This window comes from Phascolarctos cinereus, unplaced genomic scaffold (genome assembly GCF_003287225.1).
Source record: "Phascolarctos cinereus isolate Bilbo 61053 unplaced genomic scaffold, phaCin_HiC Scaffold_9;HRSCAF=440, whole genome shotgun sequence".
Classification (NCBI taxonomy): domain Eukaryota; kingdom Metazoa; phylum Chordata; class Mammalia; order Diprotodontia; family Phascolarctidae; genus Phascolarctos; species Phascolarctos cinereus.
In genome coordinates, this window is record NW_027556402.1 from 257319952 (window position 1) to 257339949 (window position 19998).

Here is a 19998-nt window from a genome sequence, read left to right on the forward strand (position 1 = left end):
CTAACAGCCTGGGAGGAAGGGGAAGGTGAGTGCATGGGGGGGTCATTCCTGGGTACCGCCATGGACTAAGCCGTATTCTAGTGGGGGGCAGGGGTGAGGAGGTGCATGAAGGGCTGTGTCAGTGGAAGAACCGAGCTCCACCGAGCGCTTTGGGGGGAGGTTTTAGCAAATGGACTTGGAGATGGGACAAACGCCGGAGAAGGAGGGCTTCGCACCACACAGGAAGCCAGAGGCACGCATGAGGAGAGCTGAACAGTTTAATTGTCTCCGGGCCAACGTGGCGGGAGACCCCCCTGGGGGCCCCGCACCTGGAAGCACATGGGGCGACATTTCAGGGCCAGGGGAGAGGGGAAGGAGGGCAGGGGGATGGGCTCGGCAGCATCACTGGCTCCATCTTGGCGCTCCTGTCTCCAAGGCCTGGCTTCAGTTCCAACACGTTCCTGCCTGGTTCCTAGGGGACACCGAACCAGAGGGAACCTAGCTGTGTTGGGAGAGGAGAGCCCTAAGGCAGGGCAGAGTGGGGCGGCGAGGCCCCGAGTGGCATAGGGTTATGGGGGGACTGTCCCAGGCTCCATGGGGCTGGGGAGGTCTGGGGACCCTGAATGCAGCCAAACAGATGAGGGGGAGGAAAGAGGATGAGCTGGGGGTTGCCTAGGCCCCATCACCAGTCTGGAAATTAAATAGCAGAAGAACAGGCCACGGTGGGACCCCGGGGCGTCTCCAGTCAGAGTTCCTGGGCATGGCAGCGCAGCTTGGCAACGGCCCCAGCAGCAGGTAGCTGTCCTGGCGCCAGTCCCCAGGGGCTGCTGCCCACTGGCCATGAGCGAGGGCCGCGGTCCGGCGGGGCGGCCTCTGCCTATTTGTTCTTCTTGAAGAAGCTGAAGCGCTTTTCACGATCCCGTTCCTTGCCCTCTTTGCTGCGTGTGACAACAGGCCCCTCTACGCTGGCGGGGGACACCGGGGGCATGGTCATGGCCCGGGTCATGCCCCGGGAGGCACTGGGCACCACCGGCTCCTCAGGCTCTGCGGAGGCTGGAGAGGCCGCTGCGATGGCAGCGTTCACCACCCGGAGCCATGAGCTCATCTCTGCCTGTGGGACGGGGGAGAGGAGGCAGGTCTGGGTGAGAACACTGAGCAGGGCCAAAGGCCACATACACAGGAGGAAGAAGCAGCCTCCGATGCTTGTGGAATCCTAACAAAGCTGTCCCCAGCCCCAATATTCCATTCATCCTGGGCCCCGCTGAACAGCTGGCACGGCCAGGTTTAACTGCACCACAGGCCCCCAGACTCAATACAGCTGCTGCCCCTCCTCCAATATCCTGACTTCCTCATATACGCCTCACCAGAACAACAGGTGTGTCCATGAACTCACATTTACCCCAGAAGTCACAGGCATGTCCACGCACTCAACCACACCCATATGGTCTCAGACGGGACCACAACAGCCAGCCAATCAGAAAGCAGCACCACCAAGATGCCCGAGCAGGATGTGGACCCAAAACAATAGAGGGGACTTTCCCTAAGTAGGCAATCGCCTGCTCAGTAACAGCAAAAGCTGTCCTTTGGTGAACTTATGAGAAGGAGGCTTATTATAATGTCATTATCATACATAGCTGCCGTCCCTTCTCCTCCCTCCCATGGGTTTTTCTGCATGCATTGTGGGTTCCACTGAGGCTAGGACCCCTCCCCTTTACCTTGTCCCTTAACAAGCCCCTCCTGCCTTTTTCATATTCATCATTTCAGTTGTGTAATCAGCATCATTACACTACAAATTTGGCCATGCTGTCTTACTAAGCTGCTGGTCCCTCTTGGAACTCGGCACGTTGGAGGCGTCATTCCAGTGAATGCCTGTACCTGGAGTGGCCTGACTCTGAATTCTTTGAGACGACCCCCAACACACCATGAAAATGCAACAAATGTTTAAAGAAAGCCTGCGATCAAGACATCCTGTCAGAACTGACAAAGAATCCTCATGGCCCACTGGCATCAACAGAGGATTTGCAAAAGACACAAAGCAGAAATTGGAAATAATCCTTTGCAATGATATTCGACCTCTCCAAAAAAATCAATGAACTGCAAAGCAAAACCTCCCTGAAGTCTGACTTTGCACCAGAAAAGCTGGCCCAAAAAACCTACCAAGAACACAGAAGAGCATTGGTGGGGCCTGGGAGAAGCAGGCTCGGGGCTTCACGGCCAGCCCCTGAAACATCGGCGTTCTTTCACTAATGAAACATGGCTTCCCATCATGGCCTAGCTGGTCGCTTTAATCAGAGGCCAGATAAAGGTCCCACATCCCCAGATCAATAGAATTCTCACCCATACGTGACCAAAGGTCAAGAGTTAAGTGGTGAAGATGGGAACGTTTCAAAAGAATCACAAACTTAACCACCGTAGGAAAGTCTGCTGTGAATCACGCACAAGAGAAATTAAAATGAAGTTTCACCTCTGACCTGGCCAGTCGACACAAAGAATTTACACGTGGAGGGGGGCACTGAGGTGTCGAGAGAGCAGACCCTCTACCTGCCCCCTGGTGAGTGGAGTTAGGAACCGCCAGAGAAACCACCCCAAGGCTGGAGCGCTGCCCACTCCCTCTAGGACAAAATAAAAAGCCCTCTGTGGGGCACTGAAGGCCCTCCACAGTCCTAGCTTTCACTCACTATCTGCCCCATCACAATCCAGCCAGCCTGGCCGGTCCCCATTTTAGACATGCCGTCTCTCGCTCCTTAGCTCCCTCCAAGGCTCTCACACAAAGAAGGCTGCTATGCTCCCCTGTCCTCCAGCCAAAATGACTTTGCACTGACAGTCCATGTATTCTGCATTTACTTGTCTGTGTATGTGTTGTTTCCCCTTAGCAGAAGGGCTGGGACTGATTCTTTTTTGTCCTCAGTCCCTAGGACAGGCTTGGCAAGTAACAGGTGCTTAATACATGGCTGGTGAATTGAATTGAATGGGTCACAATCTGCACTGCAGAAGGGACTCAGCCACGTCATTGAGATCACAGAAGGAAACATTTTTGTGACCGTTCTTTTTTTTTTTGGTTGGACAATGGGGGTTAAGCGACTTGCCCAGGGTCACACAGCTAGTAAGTGTTATGTGTCTGAGGCTGGATTTGAACTCAGGTCCTCCTGAATCCAGGGTCAGGGCTCTATCTACTGCGCCACCTAGCTGCCCCCTTTTGTGACTGTTCTTTACACGATCTAGCGGCACATTGCAAGTGGCTGACAAATACCAAGAAATGGGACACACAGAACGCAAGAAAAGGAAGGCAGAGGCAGAGCAAAGGGGAGAAGAGGGATCACAGAAGCTGTGGAATTCCAGAACATGGGAGGGGAAAAACCAGTGGGGCCGAGGGCAGGGACTTTGCTCACCTCGTCCTTGGCCTGGAATAAATACTCCTTTCCATCCTGTAAACTGTGGAGGAAGAAAAACTTAGGGCAGAGCCTTGACCGGCCATTTGCCAGGAAAGTCTCAGTGGACGGCTGTTCAGCTGGGGAAATCAGCTGAGAAGCAGCCTGGGTAGCCCTAGCCCCTGGGCGGGTAACCAGGCCGGCACCTTCCTGCACATTCCTCAGATTCTGTGAGACCGTGGCGTGTGAGGAAGCGGGCCTGGGCCTCTCCCGTGGCAAAGAGCCCACGCTGCCCACACGGACACCCCCTCCAACGGGCAGGCAGGGCCCAGGCCGCATTGGGGTGCACGACTGCCCTCTCCCCGACACCTCTGGAAGCAGGCTGGCAGAGGGCAGGTCTGAAGGCCTCCTGGGGCCACACCAGGCCCAGCCTGCCATGTTCTCCCCACCGAGAGATGTCTGCCTAGCATCCCCTCGGCCCTGCCCGTCTGAGCCGCTGGCCCTCGCCAGAGCCCCCTTGCACCCCAGCTGTTGGCCCTACCCCAGCTTGAAGACATGCTTGCGTTTCCGGTAGTCCAGGGCCACACTGCCCTGCGCTCTGGCCAGGCTGACGGGCACCTCTCCATGGTAGGGCAGCCCGATGTTTGCGGCTCGGGCATCCTTGTAGAAGCCAAGGGTGCTGCGGCGCAGGACGCAATACACGGTCTGCCATGACCTGGGAGGCACAGGAGGTGCTCGGGTGAGGACGCCGGCCCGGGGACGTGCCAGCGGCACGCTCTTGGGGTCCAGCTCCCATCTCATCCCCGTTTTCATCTTTAAACCTCTCTGCTCCTGACTTGCCCCAGGCCCAGAGGATTTTAGAGTCCTGAATGTGGTGGAATCTCCTCATTTTAGAGACGAAGAGCCCGGGGGCTGGTGGGCTTGGTGGCGCACTCAGGTCCAGGGGCCACAGCTCCCAAGAGGCATTAACAGCCAAAGAAGGGGGACCAGAATAGCAGCAGAGGGCCTCCGAAGGAGGACCGCTCCCCGCCCCCAGCTGCACAGAGGAGGGCCGAGGAGCCGCTCGTCCGGTCTCTCTGCTCAGAACGTGTCACCCCGGCAAGGCTCTTTTTGGTTCTGGGGGTCATCATTTAAGAAGGCCAGCAAGGATGAGGATCACGCTACACAGCTGAGGATGGGAGGACCGTCTGAGCATCGGATGAGCGTCATGAGGAAGAGAGACTCGTTCCACCCGCTCCCCTCGGCCCAGAAGAGGAAGAACACCAAGAGAGGCAATCTCAGGAAACAGGAGCCGACCCCAGAGGCTGCCCATGGAGGCAGCAAGGCCCCGGCAGGTGGAGGTCCTCGAGCAAGGCTGGCTGACGGTCAGTGGCTTTCAGGGCCTCAGATTCTGGGGCGCCCGACTCTCTGCTTTTAGCATACGTTATCCGTCAAGGCCTCCCCCCATGTCACTGGCCCTGGCCCTGGCCCTGGCCCCTGGGGACATCTGTGCCCAGCATCCCACGGGTCCCTGAGGCCGACTGTCCCCGGGCCCCGGTACCTGTTGGCTGCCTTCTTGCCAAAGGCCTCCATCTCCTGCTTTCGGCAGAGCAGGCCCTCCATCTGCTCCTGGGCAGAGAGCTCGGGGCCACGAGAGGGCAGTGTGGCAGCATAGGCTGATTCGGATGCTCTGCCCTGGGGCATTGGCAAAGGGGCAGGGCCTCGAGTCCGGCTCTGCCTCTCTCCCTGCGGTCCATTGGCTGCCTCCCCTGTCGCGGGGGCCTAGGGAGAAAGGCCAGATTTCTGTCACTGTGGGTGAGATGCGAGGTCAACGGGCCTAGAGCTCATGGGTGCCCAGGAGACACCCTCCCACACTCTCCCCGCTTCTCTGCCCCTTTCCTCCCCCCAGGCGCCCCGTGTGCAGGGCAGACTCACGGGCCCTTCTAGGGAGCTGCTCTGGTCCAGTCTCTGTCGCTCCAGCCGGGGCTGCAGAGACAACAGCAGGGGGGTACGTGGGCAGGAAGGCCAAGGGCCTGAGGGGGTCACTGAACCAGGGTGCAAGGGTTTACCTGGGAGGATTCTGTATCGGTGCAGACGCCGTTGACCGCAACCGGCTCCCCAGAGGATGGCAGCCGGGTCTGGGTCCTGGGAGGGTGAGAGATGCCTCTGTGACCTTTATCCCCAAGGGCCTCCTCCCGGCTCCCGTCCCCTCTCCCTGCCAGCATCCCAGCTCTTACCCAGTCTGTGAGGCCTCTGGGGCCGTCTGGCCATCCACATGATCCCTGTGGGGAGGCGCTGCTGGGGAAACTGAGGCCGGAAGCTCCTTCTTCCTCCGCTCTTCCTCCTCCTCCTGTTCCCGCCGCCGCCTCTGCTGCTCCTCCTTCTCCTCTAGCTGCCAGAGAGCCAAGAGTTCAGGGAGTGAGGACCCCTGACACCAGAAGACCAAGGTGGGCAGAGGAAACTCGCGGCTCTAATGTGATGGCTCCAAAAGCATAAAAGCCGCTGGTCCTCTGGAGACTCGCTGGCTAAGGAGGAGGGACTTTAGAGGCACCAGGAGATGGGGTCTTTAATTATCATTCAGGGAAGCAAAAAACAACCCAAAAGGGAGTGGAGGCCACAAGAGGCTCCTCCATTTCTATCTGAGGGTGCAGCAGAAAGGGCTGAGGTGGGGGCAAGGGGACCCAGGGGAAAGGGCTGGGGGGACCCTCCAGGGGACCCAGGGGAAAGGGCTGAGGGGACCCTCCAGGGGCCCAGGGGAAAGGGCTTGGGGGGGAGCCCTCTCAACTTACCGCAGTAAGCTTTTCCAGAGCACTGAAGCGCTCCTCCCAGGAGGCGGCTGCTTTCTGGAAGGCCTCATGTCTCTTGATGAGGGTCTCCACCTCATCAACGGTGCAGCCCAGCTCCGCACTTCGCACCAAGGGCTCCTGGCTGCAGAGCCAGGCCTCGGCCACGCCGGCGTCTCGGCCAAACACCAGCACTTCCAGAACTGTAAGAAAGGGGGGCGCTGGGGGGTCATGTGAGCTGGGGACAAGGCAGGGGGACTGCCACATCTTGTCTCTGGGACCTTGGGCCCCCCAGGACTCAGTCTCCTCCCCTGTAACCCGAGGGGGACCCCAGGCCTCCTGCCGCCCATGTGAGGCCTCCAGGACGGGGCGGTGCCAGCGGACGGCAGGCTTACGGGGAGCCTGCTTCGTGGCTCGGGCCCTACAACGACTCACCCAGCTGAAGCCAGTCCATCTTCTCCTGCCATTTGTCGGACGTCTCCTGGCGCCTCGCCTGGAGCTGCGACAGCTTCTCTGAGATCTGGGGGCACAGGGATGACTGAGCCGGGCCCCCGGGGCCTCAGAAATCAGCTCAAACCCCACTTCTGCGGGGCACCCCCACCCGCCTGCTCCCAAGGCCGTCCCTCCCGCGTCACGTCCGTCTACATACTAAGGCCCTGGTTACTGGTCTGTTATCTCCCCCAGCAGAGCGTAAGCTTTGTGGGGCAGGGACCGTGGCTGCTTTTTCTTGGCATCCCTAGAGCTCGGCATGGGGCCGGTCATACAGCGAGAGCTTAAGAAACGTGGGCCGACTCGTGTTGGGGGAGTGTTGGCGCCTGAGCTCCAGCCAGAGGCTGCTGTTGCAGAGCAGGGGAGGGGAGGCCCCGGCGGTCACCTCCTCGGATGCATAGTGGTTCTGGGCCAGCAGCTCCTGGCCCAGGCGGATGCAGGAGGAGAAGCGGTCGGCTCGGGCCTCGATCTCGGCTTTGATGCCCTGGTGGTGCTTAATCATCAGGTCAGCGGAGGACACATCCCTGGGGAGCACAGGACACTAAGTGTCCTGGGCCCCCAGGGCCACCAACTGGGCACGGGCCCAGCCCGCCAGCCCCGGAGCTCACCGTGGCCGCTCCTGGGCATCCATCTGCAGGTTGACCCCGTCCATCCAGAGCACGAGCTCCCGGACAGCCTGCAGGAAGCGGAACTTGTCCCCGGTGTCCAGGAGCAGCTGGCGTCGTCCAGTGGAGCTCGCTTGTAACTGGGCCCAGGCCTCGGCCACAGCCTGCATGTGGCGGCCGATCTCCTCCGCCTTCTCCCCCGCGTAGGCCTTCTGTAGGCGGTGGCCATCGTCCTGCACCTGCTGCACCTGCAGAGCCCCCAAGGCGAGGGTCAGGGTGTCTCTCCCCACCCCCCGCTTGCACCCATCCCTCTGTCTCTGGTGGCAGCCCAACCCCGTCCCACGGTATCAGCGGCAGAGATGAAGGGGGAAGGGAAGGCTCGGGGGAGCCCAGGGTTGGCCGCCCCGGTCTGCCAGGCCCTGCCCTCAGCCCCCTCTGGCCACGGGCCGCCCCTGCCTCCTGGGAGCCCGCACCTGAGCACTCAGCGCCTGGATGTCGTGCTCATAAGCGCAGTGTCTGCGCTGCAAGGCCTCGGCAGAATTCAGGTCGCGGCCGGCCCCGTCGGGCAGCTGCTGCTGCTTGTGCTGAATCCGCGCCAAGGCCTGCCGCGCCCCGTGGAGGAAGCGTTGGAGCTCGTGGGCAGCCGCCAGGACCTGGCCCCGGGTGTCCAGTAACTCCAGGAGGTCGGCCCAGGCCTCGTTGAGCCCGTCCTTCCACTCGGCCACCGTGGCCCGGGCGGCATGGCCCCCGGCGATCAGCCCGTCGGCCAGGGCATTGGCGCTGTCCACCCGCTCCTGACCAATGGCGCTGGTGTCTCGGGAGAACTCTCGGAACTTGTCCCGCAGCATCTGGCCCAGGAGAGACAGGCCTTAGCAGGGGGGCCCTCTGTGGCCTGCCCAGCCCCTCGGGGCACGCCAGCTCCCCGTGCCCCCGCCGCTCACCGTGACGTGCTCATAGTCCTGGCCCAGCTCGTGGGAAGCGGCCACCACCTCCCGCTCCTGGACCCACTGCTCCAGGTCATCCAGGTCCCGCCGCAGCTGGCACAGCCGCTGGTGCTCGAGCAGCCGTCCACGCCTCTCCACGGCCAGCTCCTTCAGGCTGGCGTACAGCTTCTCCACCTGGGCTTGGCGGATCGTCAGCCGGTCACTACGGAGGAGGAGGGAAGGCCAGAGGTGGAGGGTAGGCCAGGCCAGGCCGGCCAAAGGCTCTTCTCTGGTCCCTCGGCCTCCCCGTGCCCCAGCCACATTCCAATGGCACGTCCATTGGACATGCCCCCCCCCACCCCCGCACCTTGCCCACCCACCCTGTGGGGCAGACTCGGAAAGCTCAGATCGGTGCCTTTGTCTGCTTAGGAAACTCTCTGTGAGAAGCGATCCTCCACACCCCCCCTCGTTCTAGGGAAGGAACGGGAGGGGACTGGCCTGGGGCCGCACAGCCGCCGAGGGGCAGAGCCGGGGCAGGGGGGCACGCCCATCTGACGCACCTCTCTGGATGCTGGCCGTCAATCATGTCCTGGCTGCTGGCCGCCAGCTGGTGGACGGTGTGAGCGTAGTCAGCCAGGGCCTGTTCTAGGACCTGGTGCTTCTTGACCTCTGCCTGAGCACTCAGCTCGTCCTGGGGGTGGGAATGGATGGCGAGTGAGGGATTGAAGAGCCTGGGCCAGGGTGCAACCTCCGCCTGGCCGCGGCTCTCACCTTGGCCTTCTCTTGGCCCATCATGTGCAGCTCCTGCTCCCCCATCCAGGCCTCGGCCTCTGCCGCATCCCGGTAGAACTGCTGAGCCCTGAGCGCGTCCCGGAGGCGAGCCCCTCGCTGCTCCAGCTCCTGGCCCAGGCGCCTCCACAGTTCCTGGAGCTCAGCCACGCGGGCTGCCAGCTCCGGGCCTGCTGCCGCCCCCAGAGCCTGCTGCCGCTCCCTCAGGTCTGCGATGCGGGGCTCATGGCCCTGGACCTCCTTCTGCAATGTCTGTGAGAGGGAGGAAGGACAGGAGTCACGCTGCCATGATAGCCCTGACCTCCCTCTGCCCTCCAGGATCAGGCCAGCCTGGCCCAGCCCCCGCCACCCGCCGCTGGCTCTGGAGCTGAAAAAGCACTTGCCTGGTTCTTCTTCATGAGCAGCTGGACACTGGGCAGGTCCTTGCCATGCTCCGTGGAGCTGGCCATCGGCAGCCGCTCAGTCACCCACAGCTGGGGGAGGAAGGGCAGCGGCATCAGGGGATGGGGGGCGGGAGCAGGGTTCTCTGGGCTCCAGGGGGAGGGACAGCCAAGCAGAGGCTGGCTCCGGGGTCACCAAGGACACCGAGGCCCAGGGGATGAAAGGCAGCGGCATCAGGGGATGGGGGGCTGGGAGCAGGGTTCCCTGGGCTCCAGGGAGAGAGGCAGAAAAGCAGAAGCTGGTTCTGGGGGTCATTGAGCACACTGAGGCCCGGGGGGGGGCAGCCCCCCTCCCGAGGCCCGGTCTAAACTGAGGCCAGCTGTTGCATGGTGGGAAGCTAGGCAGCTGCTGGTGCCGTGCCCCCATCCCGGGCCCCCCAAAGACTCACAATCTCATCTTCCACATCACGATGGAACTGGTGCTGCTCGCGGGAGGCCAGCAGGCGGTTGCAGCGCTCCTCCAGTGGCTTGTACAGGGCCCGGAACTTCTCCTCCACAGCCCGCGAGGTCCTCTCCACCTCCCCGGCCCCGTGCTCCTCCTGGGCCAGCGCCTTGGCCTGGGTCTGGATGGCCTCCACCTCCTTTTCCCAGACGGCCATCTCCCGCTCCAGCATCTGCCGGGCCACGAGGGGGGTGGCTGTGAGTCCGGGGCCCTTCGGGGAGCCCTTCCCAGTCCCTGGCCCTGGGCCCAGCCCGCCCTAGCCCCCGGTGGCACCTGCTGCTTCTTCAGGAGGATGTTGACGCTGGTCAGGTCCTTGCCATAGTCGTCCGAGTGCAGCTGGGCCTGCAGGGTGCCCAGCCAGCTTTCCAGGGCCGAGCAGCTCTGGGAAAACAGCTCCGCTCGGTTGGCATCGAAGAGGCTCCGGGCTTTGGCCTGTGTGGTGTTTTCCAGCTCCTCCCATCGCTTGTGGAGGGCCTCCAGCTTCTCCCAGACCAGGGGTTTCAGCTCGGGCTTCTCCGACTTCAGGACCTGCCCTTCCTGGTGAGGGGGAAAGAATTAGAGGCCACCACACCCTAGATTTGAGTCCCAGGGACACAGGCCTAGTGCTGTGTTCTGGGGAAACAAGCCCAGAGAGGGGAAGACAGATGGGGACAAAGTGGCAGAGCTGGACTTCCCTCTAGGGGCTCTAACCCCAGGCCCAGTCAGCCTTCTCTGGCACTCTTCTAAACCCGCAGCAGAGCCGCGCCAAGGGGACGGGTCGTAGGACCCTTACGGAGAGTATGTCTGTGTCTGCCTTTGGCATGCCCATCCACCTCTCTGCCATCCTTCAGGGCCTCTCTCAGCTCCTTCCTCGAAGGATCCTTCCCAGGCCGTCTGAGTCTCTCTTGCCAACCCCACCCCGACCCCCACCTGGCTTCTCTGGACTCCTGCATGATGCAGCCGCCAAATCCCTCCTCGTCTGTCTGGTCCCAGATTGTTTCAGGTAGATCCATCTTGTCTTCCTACTTAGACTAAGGTCCTCCTAGTCTTGTGTGCCCCCAAACACCCATTAACTTGGACCTGACCGTAAAATGCCTTGAGCATTTTGGGTGAAGGTGAAACACTTGGGATGGGAGATCAGTAACGGTGCAGCTGAGGAGTGTGTGGCGGTGATCCTGGGCCAAAGCTGGGTCTCTGTCCCCAGTGGGTCATCCTTACTTTCCCAACATCCCCTCTTCCCAAGAAGAATGAACAAGCATTCCTTGAGCACGTGCTATATACCAGGCACTGTGCTAAGTGCTAGGCGGTGCAGCAGATGGAGCCTTGGGCCTCAAGTCAGGAAGACCTGACCAGATCTGGCCTCTGTGACCTTCTGTTGGCCTTAGTTTCCCCATCTGTAAAATGGGGATAATAGTAGGCCCCACCTCAAAGGGCTGTTGTGAGCATCTAATGAGATAATGTCTGCAAACCTTACAACACTGCAGAATGCTAGCGATGATGATGCCCGACACAGGAGCCCCTCCCCAGCTCCCCCTCGTCTCCTCCATCCCTCCTCACCCGGTCAATCTTGTCCAGCCAGTCCTTGTTTGCCGCCAGCTCAGCCATGAATGCCTGGTGCTTTTGCCACTTGGTATGCAGGTTTCGAGCCTCGTCATAGGACACATCTTGGGCCGTCAGCATCTTCTCATCAATCCACAGCGTCAGCTGGACCAGGCAGGAAAGAGCCATTCAGGAAGAGGGTCAGGAAGGGCAAGAAAGAGCATGTGTTGTGAGGGAGAGACCCAAAGGGGACAGCAGATGGAGGGAGGCGTAGACCCACCCGGGCATTACTACCAGGCACCGGGCCAGGTCCCAAGGATGCTGACAAGGAGACAAGACAGGGGCCGCGCACCCACCTCGTGGCACTCCTGTAAGAAGTGCTGGCGCTCTCGGTTGTCCCGGAGACGACGGAGAAGCTGCTGAGCGGCCTCCTGATTCTTGCTGTGCCTGTAATGACGGCCGGCTGCCGTGACCCCCTGGCCTGGCACTGGCCGAGACCTCCATCCAGACAGACCCAGAGCCCTCATCCTGCCTGGGCCCCTGGGCCCTGGGATCCAGCCGAACTGGGGCCCGCCCCCCGCTCCTCCCCACCTCCCTCACTCCCCTCCCAGGCCCAGGCCCAGCCACCTCTTCTCAATTGAGTCTGCCTTCTCCTGGATCTTTTCTGCGTGGATGTTGCCACCCGCCACCAGCTGACGCCCCGCTTCCAGGAGCCCCCGGATCCGCTCCCCATTGGCATCCATGGTGCTCATGAAATCCTCCAGCTTTTTGATGGCGGCATCAGCAGCCTGGAGGGTCCCTGGCATCTCCGTGTGAGACAACACATACTCCTGGGGTGGGGATGGAGAATGGACATCAGCAGCCGCTCAGGCCTCCTACGGCCTTGAAAACGAGCCCTGCCAGGGCTGGGGGGGGGGGGAGATGGGCTAGCTTTGAGGAAGGGAGCGAAGAGGGGCACAACACCCCATAAGGGGACACGTCAAAAAGCAGCGCGTAACCTGGCCCCTTCAGGTCTCTTCTGATGCTTCTTTATAGATGCTGGAAGGGACTCCAGAATCTAACTCCAACCCTCCCCTCATTTTGTAGATGAGGAAACTGAGGCAGAGTGGTGAAGTGACTGGTCTGAGCCCTCCTGACTCCAGTCCTCAAGGCTCACCCAATCTGCTTGGCCACCTCTTCTTTCTTCCCCTGCATGGCTTTTTTCTAGCACTCCCTGCCCCTTCCCTCATGCGGCCACCCCAGACCCTCTTTCCCCCATTTCTGCCCCAGTCTCTCCTTCTCTCTCCTTCCTCCCCTTCCCCCTCGGAGGCCTCTGCCTTCTGAGACTGTCTCACCTGGCCACTGAGCACGCCCTCAGCCTGCCGAGCGTCCCGCAGAAACCCTTGCAGGCCGTGGGCTTGGGCCAGCCGGGCCTGGCGGCTCTCCCACATACGACCCAGTTCTTCCCAGCCAGTCCCCAGAGCCTCCAGGCGCTGCCTCAGGAAGAGACACTGGGGATCGGCCTGGTCGCGGGTCACCTCTTCGCCCACGGCGCGAAGCTGGCCGTACTCGCCCTTGGCTCGCTCCACCTCATCCCGCAGGGCTGCGTGTTGGGCCAGGAGAGCCTCTGCCTCCGGAAGGGTGGCCGGCCCTTCTTCGGAGGCCACAGCTGTCTGGGTGCGGCCCAGCCATGCCTGGAAGTCGTCCAAGCTCCGAAGAAAGTCCTGCAGCCGCCGGGCCTCCCCCAGGGACTCCTCCCTGCGACGCATGGTGGCCCGTAGGCCCTCCCAGCCGTCTTGGACTTCGCGGAGCCGGGCCTCGATGGCAGGGGCCTGTGTGGGGTGGCTGGCGGCCAGGGCGTGCGCCTCCTGGGCCAGGGCTCCCACTCGGGTTCCGATGGCCTCCAGGTCCCGTTCTGTGCCAGCCAGCTTGCGCTGAAGGGCCAGCACTCCAGCCAGGTCGTTGCCCAGGCCCTGGGTGGACTCAATGACTTTGATCTTCTCCCTCATCCAGGCCTGGGTCTCTGTGCACTCCAGGTGGTAGTTCTGGATGCTCAGGGCAGAGGTCAGGGCTGCCTTTTTGCCATCTGCCAGGGTCCGGAATTGCTGCCACCTTGGGAAGGCGGGACAGGTGTCTGCAAGCTCTCTAGCCCAGCAGGCACATTTGGGAGCACCCCTTTCCCCTGCCCTGGCCTTTACCTTCTCCTTTTTGGCTCTGGTGGCTCTGCCTTTGCCCTTCCCCTCACTCCCTGCCCATCCTGCCTACTCTCGTCCAAAGGCCCCTCTGTCTGCCTGCCTGAGTCAGCTCTCAGCCTCTCCTCCCTCCGATCCGGTCCGCTCCCAGCAGCCCCAGCCCCAGCCTCACCTGTGGTTGAGCTGCTTCTGGGTGGTGAGGATGCTATCTCTGCCAGGCGGCTTGGCCTCCAGCAGCTGCTGGGCAATGGTATTGACTGCATTGACACGGGCAGCCAGAGCATTCATTTCAGGCTCCAGAGTCTCGAACCTGCCCAGAGGGAGAGCAGAAGCTCTGACTCTCCTGGGACTGGTGGTAGCCCCTGCCCCTGCTGAGCTCTCACCCCACCCATAGGAACTAGGGCTCCAGGGGGTGGGGGGCTGGCAGGCGTGCCCTTCGCGGGGCCAACGTCCAGCCCCCCAACTGAGTGTAGAGCTGCCGGACTGCCAGCAAGGAGCAGTGCAGGGGGCAGGCTAGCCTACATCCACTCCTGCTGACCTGGGTCAGCCATTAGCTGATCTCCAGTGTAGCTGTTAAAGGCTTAACATGTGCACCCATTCCCAGTGGAGGTGTGAGGGAAGCCTCGGAGCTGCCAGGAGTGAAGCGCTGACCATGGGGCAAAGGGGCTAGCGGGCAGCGGTGGGGCAGGAGCTGCTTACCGCTGCTGCACCACCTCCAGGTCCTCCAGGCGCTCGGGCAGGGCGAGCCCATTGAGCCACTGCTCCTTCTCATCCACCCAGAGCCCACAGGCGCTCGCCTCGCTGAGCATGGTGTAGTGCGCCAGGGCAGCTTCCAGGGCTCGGGCCCGCTCGCCGGCTCGCGCCTGCAGCTCCTGGTAGCGGCGCTCCAGCACGGGCAGCCAGCCCTGCACCTCGGGGGCGTGGGCCAGGGCAGCCGGCAAGGCCGCGGCCTGTTCCCTCAGCGCATCCAAGGCAGCGCGGTGGCTCCGCATCTCCTCCTCCAGGGCCCGGTGCTGCTTGGCTAAGGCCTGGGTGGAGAACTCGTCATGGCCCAGCTCCGGGCTGGACACCAGGCGCAGGGCATCCACCAGCCACGTCTCCATGTCGTGCGCCTCCGCCTGGAACTGGTAGAGGCTGGAGGCCTGGGCCAGGTCCCGCGCCCGCCCTTCTGCCAGGGCTTCGAGGCGCTCCCACTGGGCCTGCAGCTCAGCTCCTCGTGCGGCCGCCTGCTTCGCTCCCGGATGGCCTTCTGCAACCAGCTGATGACCCTGCTCCAGCGTGAGCTTCAGTGGTCCAAGGCGGCCGCTCATTTCGTCTCGGAGGGCCGCGTGCTTGCTGAGGAGCCGCAGAACACCGGTGAGGTCGCGGCCGGGCTCGGCCGATGCCAGGAGGTGCTGCTGCTCGCGGATCCAGGCCTCTGCCTCTCCCACTTCCCAGAGGAAGCGCCAGAGGCGGCGGGACTCCTCCAGCTGGGCCCGCCGTGTGGCTGCCAGCTCACAGAGGCCGTCGTAGCTCTGCTGCAGGGCGTCCACGCGCTGGGACACAAGCTGGGGGTCGCACGGCTTATAGCCTGGAGAGGGGAGGGAGGGGAGGAGAGGGGCCACTCAGAACCTCTTCTACCTCTCCCGCAGCCCCCAAGCTTCTTTCTGCCATCACCCCCCAGCCTCTCACCTGCCCCAGGGTCACTGAACCGAAGTGCTGAGGCACTGACCGCTCGGACCCGCTCGGCCTGCACAGCGATGTCGGCTTCCACCAGCTCGTGCAGCTGCAGCAAATCTTCCACACCAGCCAGGTGCTTGCCTAGGTCCTGAGACTGCAGTCTGCCCTGCCAGAGACACAGGATGCTTGGCCCATCACCCTTCCATCCCAGCCTGGCCCATGCCCTTGGCCCTGTTGTCCTGGATAGTAGTGACCATCCTGGCATCTTGGGGCCTTCCGTTTTGTTCTCTCTCACTCCTCTGTCCTTTGGCCAAGCCCTCGCCCAGGCTCCGTCCCTGCCATGGGGGCCCAGGTGGTCAGTGCCCGCTGCCCAGGGCCCAAGGCCTTCCTCCCTGGGGCGCTGCCCATACGTACCCTCATCTCCTCCATCCAATCCATGAGGTAGAAGAGGTCTTGGAAGACCTTTTGCAGCTCGAGGTTGATAAGCAGCCGCTCGCGCCGCGCCGCCACCATCTGCCGCAGGAAGTCCCACAGCCGGGCCACATTGTGCTGTCGGGCCGCCACCCGCTTGATGTCATGGTAACGCTCGGCAGCCAGCTCCGCAGCCACGGCATCCACGGCCTGCACGCGCCCGCTGTAGGCCACGATATCTGTCTCGATGGCTTCGTGTTTCCGCACTGCAGCCTCCACGGCCGCCAGCTCCAGGCCAAAGTTATCCTGCAGGAGAGAGGATAGGGAGGGTGTGTGCCCTGCCTTCCTGCGGGTGGGCTGACTGCCTTGGACGTCCAGCCTCCGGCTACCCCTTCTCTTCTCAGCGCTCCCTACCGACCTGGGCCACAAGGCGCTGATTCTCGCTAAGCCAGGTCTCCCGCATGGCGGCCTTGCGGTCAAAGCGGGCGGCCAGCTGCTCCAGCTTCTCCTGGCGGATCAGCTCAGTGCGCAGCGCCAGCTCCCGCTCGTGTTCTGCTTTCTCCAGACGTTCCCAAGCCTGCAAGGATCAGGGCACGGTCAGCGGCAGGGTCAGCAGCAACAGAGAGGAGGAAGGGACACAGAAGGCCCTGGGATGGCCACCAGGGAGTCTCAGTAAACAGGCCCTTGGGGGCGTTCTCACAACTAGCGGTGGCAGCCGCTCGTGACACGTTCAGAGAGGGCGTCCAACCAAAGAGAGGGAGGCTGCCGGAGAGAGCAGCTGCGTGCCAGGTGCCCGAGGAGTCAGATGCATCAGGCTGAGTTGGGAGGGCCCTGACAGGCACACGCACCTTGTTGATGTCCGAGACAAGCCGGCCCTCCCGTGGGGCATACACCTTCTGGTTGTTGGCACGAAGTCTGCTCTGGATGGTGAAGAGCAGAACTTCCAAGTTTCCCTTCTCCGTGAACCTGGAGGCCAAGGGGAGGAGAGCGCTTAGGACCCAAGGCTCCATCGCGCTGGGGCTCCTCAGCGCAAGCCCCAACCCAGGGCAGGGCAGCTTACTTGGGCGGCTTCTCCACCGTGCGGTAAGAGTTGAAGGACTGTAGCTGATTCTGCACGCCACTCAGGGAGTTGGCGAGCTGCCGGTCATTGAGGGTCACAATGGTCTGCTCAATCCACTGGAGCAGCTCGGAGGCCAGAGACTCGTATTTCTCCACTAAGCGCTCAGCTTCCAAGGCATAGTCCAGCACCTGAGAGGGAAGGCCAAAGGGGGCTGCCCGGTCCTTCCTCGAAGCCCTCCCCGTACCCCGGGAGCTCGGGCATGCCTTCTCTGGCTGGGCCTTCTCCCTCCCCAGGGCGCCCTACCTTGCCAATGCGCTTGCCTTCCACGGCGAGGGCCTTCATCTTGGAGAAGTAGTGGTAGTATGTGGCCACATAGGTAATGATGGATTTTTCATCGGGCTGGTCCACATTCACATCTGGGGAAGAAGCCATTGCATGTCGGAGGCCCAGGGCCCTGGCTCAGAGGGAGAGCGTCCACTGCCCTTCTGCCTCCACCTCCTCCCAGAATCCTGCCTATGGTCCTCCCTGCTCTTGGCCACCCTTTCAGGAAGGACTTCTGGGCAGTATTTCATAGGTCAAATTGGCAATTAAGTCATTTGGCCTGAAAGGTCATGGACAAGTTAACAGAGATCATTTTCTCAGGGCCCTTGGAGCCTGAGCAGTTCCCAGGAGAAACAGCGTACCCAACACCCTTGGGAAGGAGCATCGTGCCCCTGGGCTAGGAGAAGTGATAGAGATGGCCTGGGGCAGGCTGGCCGGAGGGCCTGTGGGCTCCAGGGCTCTGCAGCTTTCTGGAGCCCTGGTCTAGGACACAGAGAGAGGGCCTCATGACACAGCCAGGCAGTGTGGAGGCAAGGCCGCTCGCCAGCTCCATCTCAGAGCTGACTCCAGACCAAATGTTCAGTGGCGGGATGAGGAAGGCAACTGACCGCGGCTTCTCCACAAGGGAGACGTGGGAAGACCTTCACTGGGGCCCCTTTGGACTCTCAGAGATGTTGGCTGGGTCAGAAATTCGGGGCAGTTTTGCCCCCCCGGCGCACCTCAGGCCCGCTCGTTTTTGTCTGTTGCCAGCAGGCCAAAGGCCCCATAGCGCTCCCCTGTCACACTCTCTGGCGGCCCGGAGCAGACATACAACTCAGACCGGGAGCCCGCCTTCCCCCCATCCCGCCCACCTTCTGGGTCCAGCAGCTTGGTGAGGCCTAGCTCCTTCTCGGCCAGGTTGAAGACATTCTGTAGGTTATAGTGAGCGTTGCACTTCCTCAGAGACTCAAACTCCAACAGGTCTGGCCTAGATGATGAGGGAACGAGGGCCCCGAGACCATGAAAAGAAGGGCCTTAACACCCAGGGAGCCGCCACGCCCCACCCCCACCTCTGCTCAGTTGCCCCTGCTCACCGGTGTTTGTGCACGATGGCATTGAAGGCCAGGCCATCTCTCCAGCTGGTGGTGAAATTGTGCACGTTGACATTGGGGTACCTGTGAACAAGGAGCAAAGAGAAGGCCGCCTTCCTCACCTCTGCGGGGAGAAGCATGCAGGCACACAGGCCCCCGCCTCTGCACCCTCAGCTCTGAGCTGGTGCCCAGGGCGCGGCCCCCTCCTTACCCCGCGGTCTTCATCTGGCACCACAACAACAGGGCGTCCTTGGCCGACTTCTTCTCCTTGTTGTCTTCTGTCTCCACGCTGATGTCCTGAATCTGAGGGACAAAGGGTGGCACTCAGGCCCTGCTTAGGGCCAGGACGATCACTGCCCTTCTCTTGGGCACACAGCCCTTGCTGGCTGAGGTGGCTCAGAGAGAGGACGGGGAGGGAGGTATGTGACGAACGTGAGGCCAGACCTAGACATGGACACTCACCGTAGAGACCAGCACTAGCACTGAGCAGGCGCTTACATGCAAGGAAGGGACAGGGAAACCAGGACGGGGCAGGTCCACACAGTGGGAAGACAGTCTGGTGGAAGGTGGTGGAGGGACACAAATGGGGCAGCACTTTGGGGTAGCCCCACATCCAAGAGAACACAGATGGGGCCGTATTTGGGGCTCCAGCCTCTGCCCTCTGTGATTTAGGCCCCTCGTCGCTGGCAGAGGGATTACCTACAGCACAGCTCTGGCCACGTCCCTCCCCAGCTCAGGAAGCTGCCCTGGCCCCCGTGGGTCTAATGGCTACCTCAATGCTGAGGAGTCTCCCATCATCTCTGCTGACCGCCCACTGCCTTTCAGACATCTCACGCTGGACGTCTAGTAGACGTCTTAAACCCAACCTCCCCCCGACAACTCTGGGTCCCTCCCCCCTTCCCTATGACTGTCAGGGGCATCACCTCACTCCCAGACCCTCAGGCTCCCTACCTAGAAGTCATCCTGAATCCCTCACCATCTCTCACCCCGCCCCACCACGTCCAAGCTGTTGCCAAGGCTTGTCGAGGTCACCTCTGCACCATCTCTCCAACACACCCTCTTCTCTTCTCTGACACCGCCCCACCCCGATGCAGACCCCAGGCCTGGACTACTGCAGTAGCTGCTGGGGCTCTCTCCCCTCTCCAGCCCAACTTCCACTCAGTCACCAAAGGGATTTTCCTGAAGCCCAGGTCTGACCATGTCACCCCCTTCTCAACACACCCTATGGCCTTCGCAGCCCTCCATAAGCTGCCCCCTCCCACCTTCCTGTCTTCTCACACCTCCTTCTCACTCCCCAGCACACTGGCCTGGCGGGCCGTGAACAAGGCCCTCCACACCCTGTCCCTCTTCTGCTCTGACCACTGACCTCCCGGCTTCCTCTAAGTCCCAGCTAAAATCCCACCTCCTACAGGAAGCCTTCTGCAAACTTCTAATTCCAGTGCCTCCCCTCTGCTAACGATTTCTTATTTATCCTATATTTAGTTTACTTTGCACGTGTTTGTTGCTGTCTCCCCCATTAGCCTGTGAGCTCTTTGAGGGCAGGGACCGTCTTTTGCCTCTTTTTGTATCCTGAACACTTAGCACAGTGCCTGGCACGCACACAGGCCCTCTGTTGTTTTTCAGTCATTTTCAGTCATGTCTGACTCTCCAGGACCCCATTTGAGATTTTCTTGGCAGAGATCCTAGACTGGTTTGCCATTTCCTTCTCCAGCTCGTTTTACAGGTGAGGAAACTGAGGCACACAGGGTGAAGTGACTTGCCTACGGTCACCCAGCTAGGAAGTGTCTGAGGCCAGTTCTGATGCGCCTTCTGACCCCAGGCCTGCGCTCTATGCACCATGGCACCACCCAGCTGCCCACAGGTGCTTCACAAATGTTTACTGACTGACTGACGGGTTCCCCAGCGGGTCTGGGCTCTGGGACCCGAAGGGCACCCGGCTCTGGCCTTTCTCTCTACACAGCGGCCAACAGGAACGGCAGTGGTGGTCCAGC

The 19998-nt window shown here is 61.7% G+C and overlaps 1 protein-coding gene across 5 annotated transcripts in view; it reads right to left on the reverse strand.

Annotated features, from left to right (window-relative positions):
- Positions 1–239: 239 nt before the first annotated feature.
- The window catches only part of SPTBN2 (spectrin beta, non-erythrocytic 2), a 44092-nt gene continuing 24333 nt past the window's right edge, over positions 240–19998 (reverse strand). For all 5 annotated transcript variants that reach the window (XM_020968076.2, XM_020968073.2, XM_020968074.2 and 2 more), the window contains 33 exons: positions 18219–18310; positions 18011–18091; positions 17789–17904; positions 16920–17032; positions 16617–16804; positions 16405–16522; positions 15975–16133; positions 15560–15862; positions 15158–15311; positions 14186–15056; positions 13659–13796; positions 12650–13406; positions 11943–12145; positions 11672–11762; positions 11334–11480; positions 10071–10334; positions 9745–9969; positions 9299–9388; positions 8898–9167; positions 8687–8817; positions 8145–8349; positions 7677–8051; positions 7207–7451; positions 6984–7122; positions 6545–6629; positions 6116–6312; positions 5564–5718; positions 5396–5471; positions 5262–5312; positions 4888–5108; positions 3889–4062; positions 3369–3411; positions 240–1090 (listed from right to left, as the gene is read on the reverse strand). In XM_020968076.2, the coding sequence (XP_020823735.1) occupies positions 857–1090; positions 3369–3411; positions 3889–4062; positions 4888–5108; positions 5262–5312; positions 5396–5471; positions 5564–5718; positions 6116–6312; positions 6545–6629; positions 6984–7122; positions 7207–7451; positions 7677–8051; positions 8145–8349; positions 8687–8817; positions 8898–9167; positions 9299–9388; positions 9745–9969; positions 10071–10334; positions 11334–11480; positions 11672–11762; positions 11943–12145; positions 12650–13406; positions 13659–13796; positions 14186–15056; positions 15158–15311; positions 15560–15862; positions 15975–16133; positions 16405–16522; positions 16617–16804; positions 16920–17032; positions 17789–17904; positions 18011–18091; positions 18219–18310 (6711 nt within the window). In that variant the 3' untranslated portion in view covers positions 240–856. The remainder of the gene's footprint in view (positions 1091–3368; positions 3412–3888; positions 4063–4887; positions 5109–5261; positions 5313–5395; positions 5472–5563; positions 5719–6115; positions 6313–6544; positions 6630–6983; positions 7123–7206; positions 7452–7676; positions 8052–8144; positions 8350–8686; positions 8818–8897; positions 9168–9298; positions 9389–9744; positions 9970–10070; positions 10335–11333; positions 11481–11671; positions 11763–11942; positions 12146–12649; positions 13407–13658; positions 13797–14185; positions 15057–15157; positions 15312–15559; positions 15863–15974; positions 16134–16404; positions 16523–16616; positions 16805–16919; positions 17033–17788; positions 17905–18010; positions 18092–18218; positions 18311–19998) is intronic.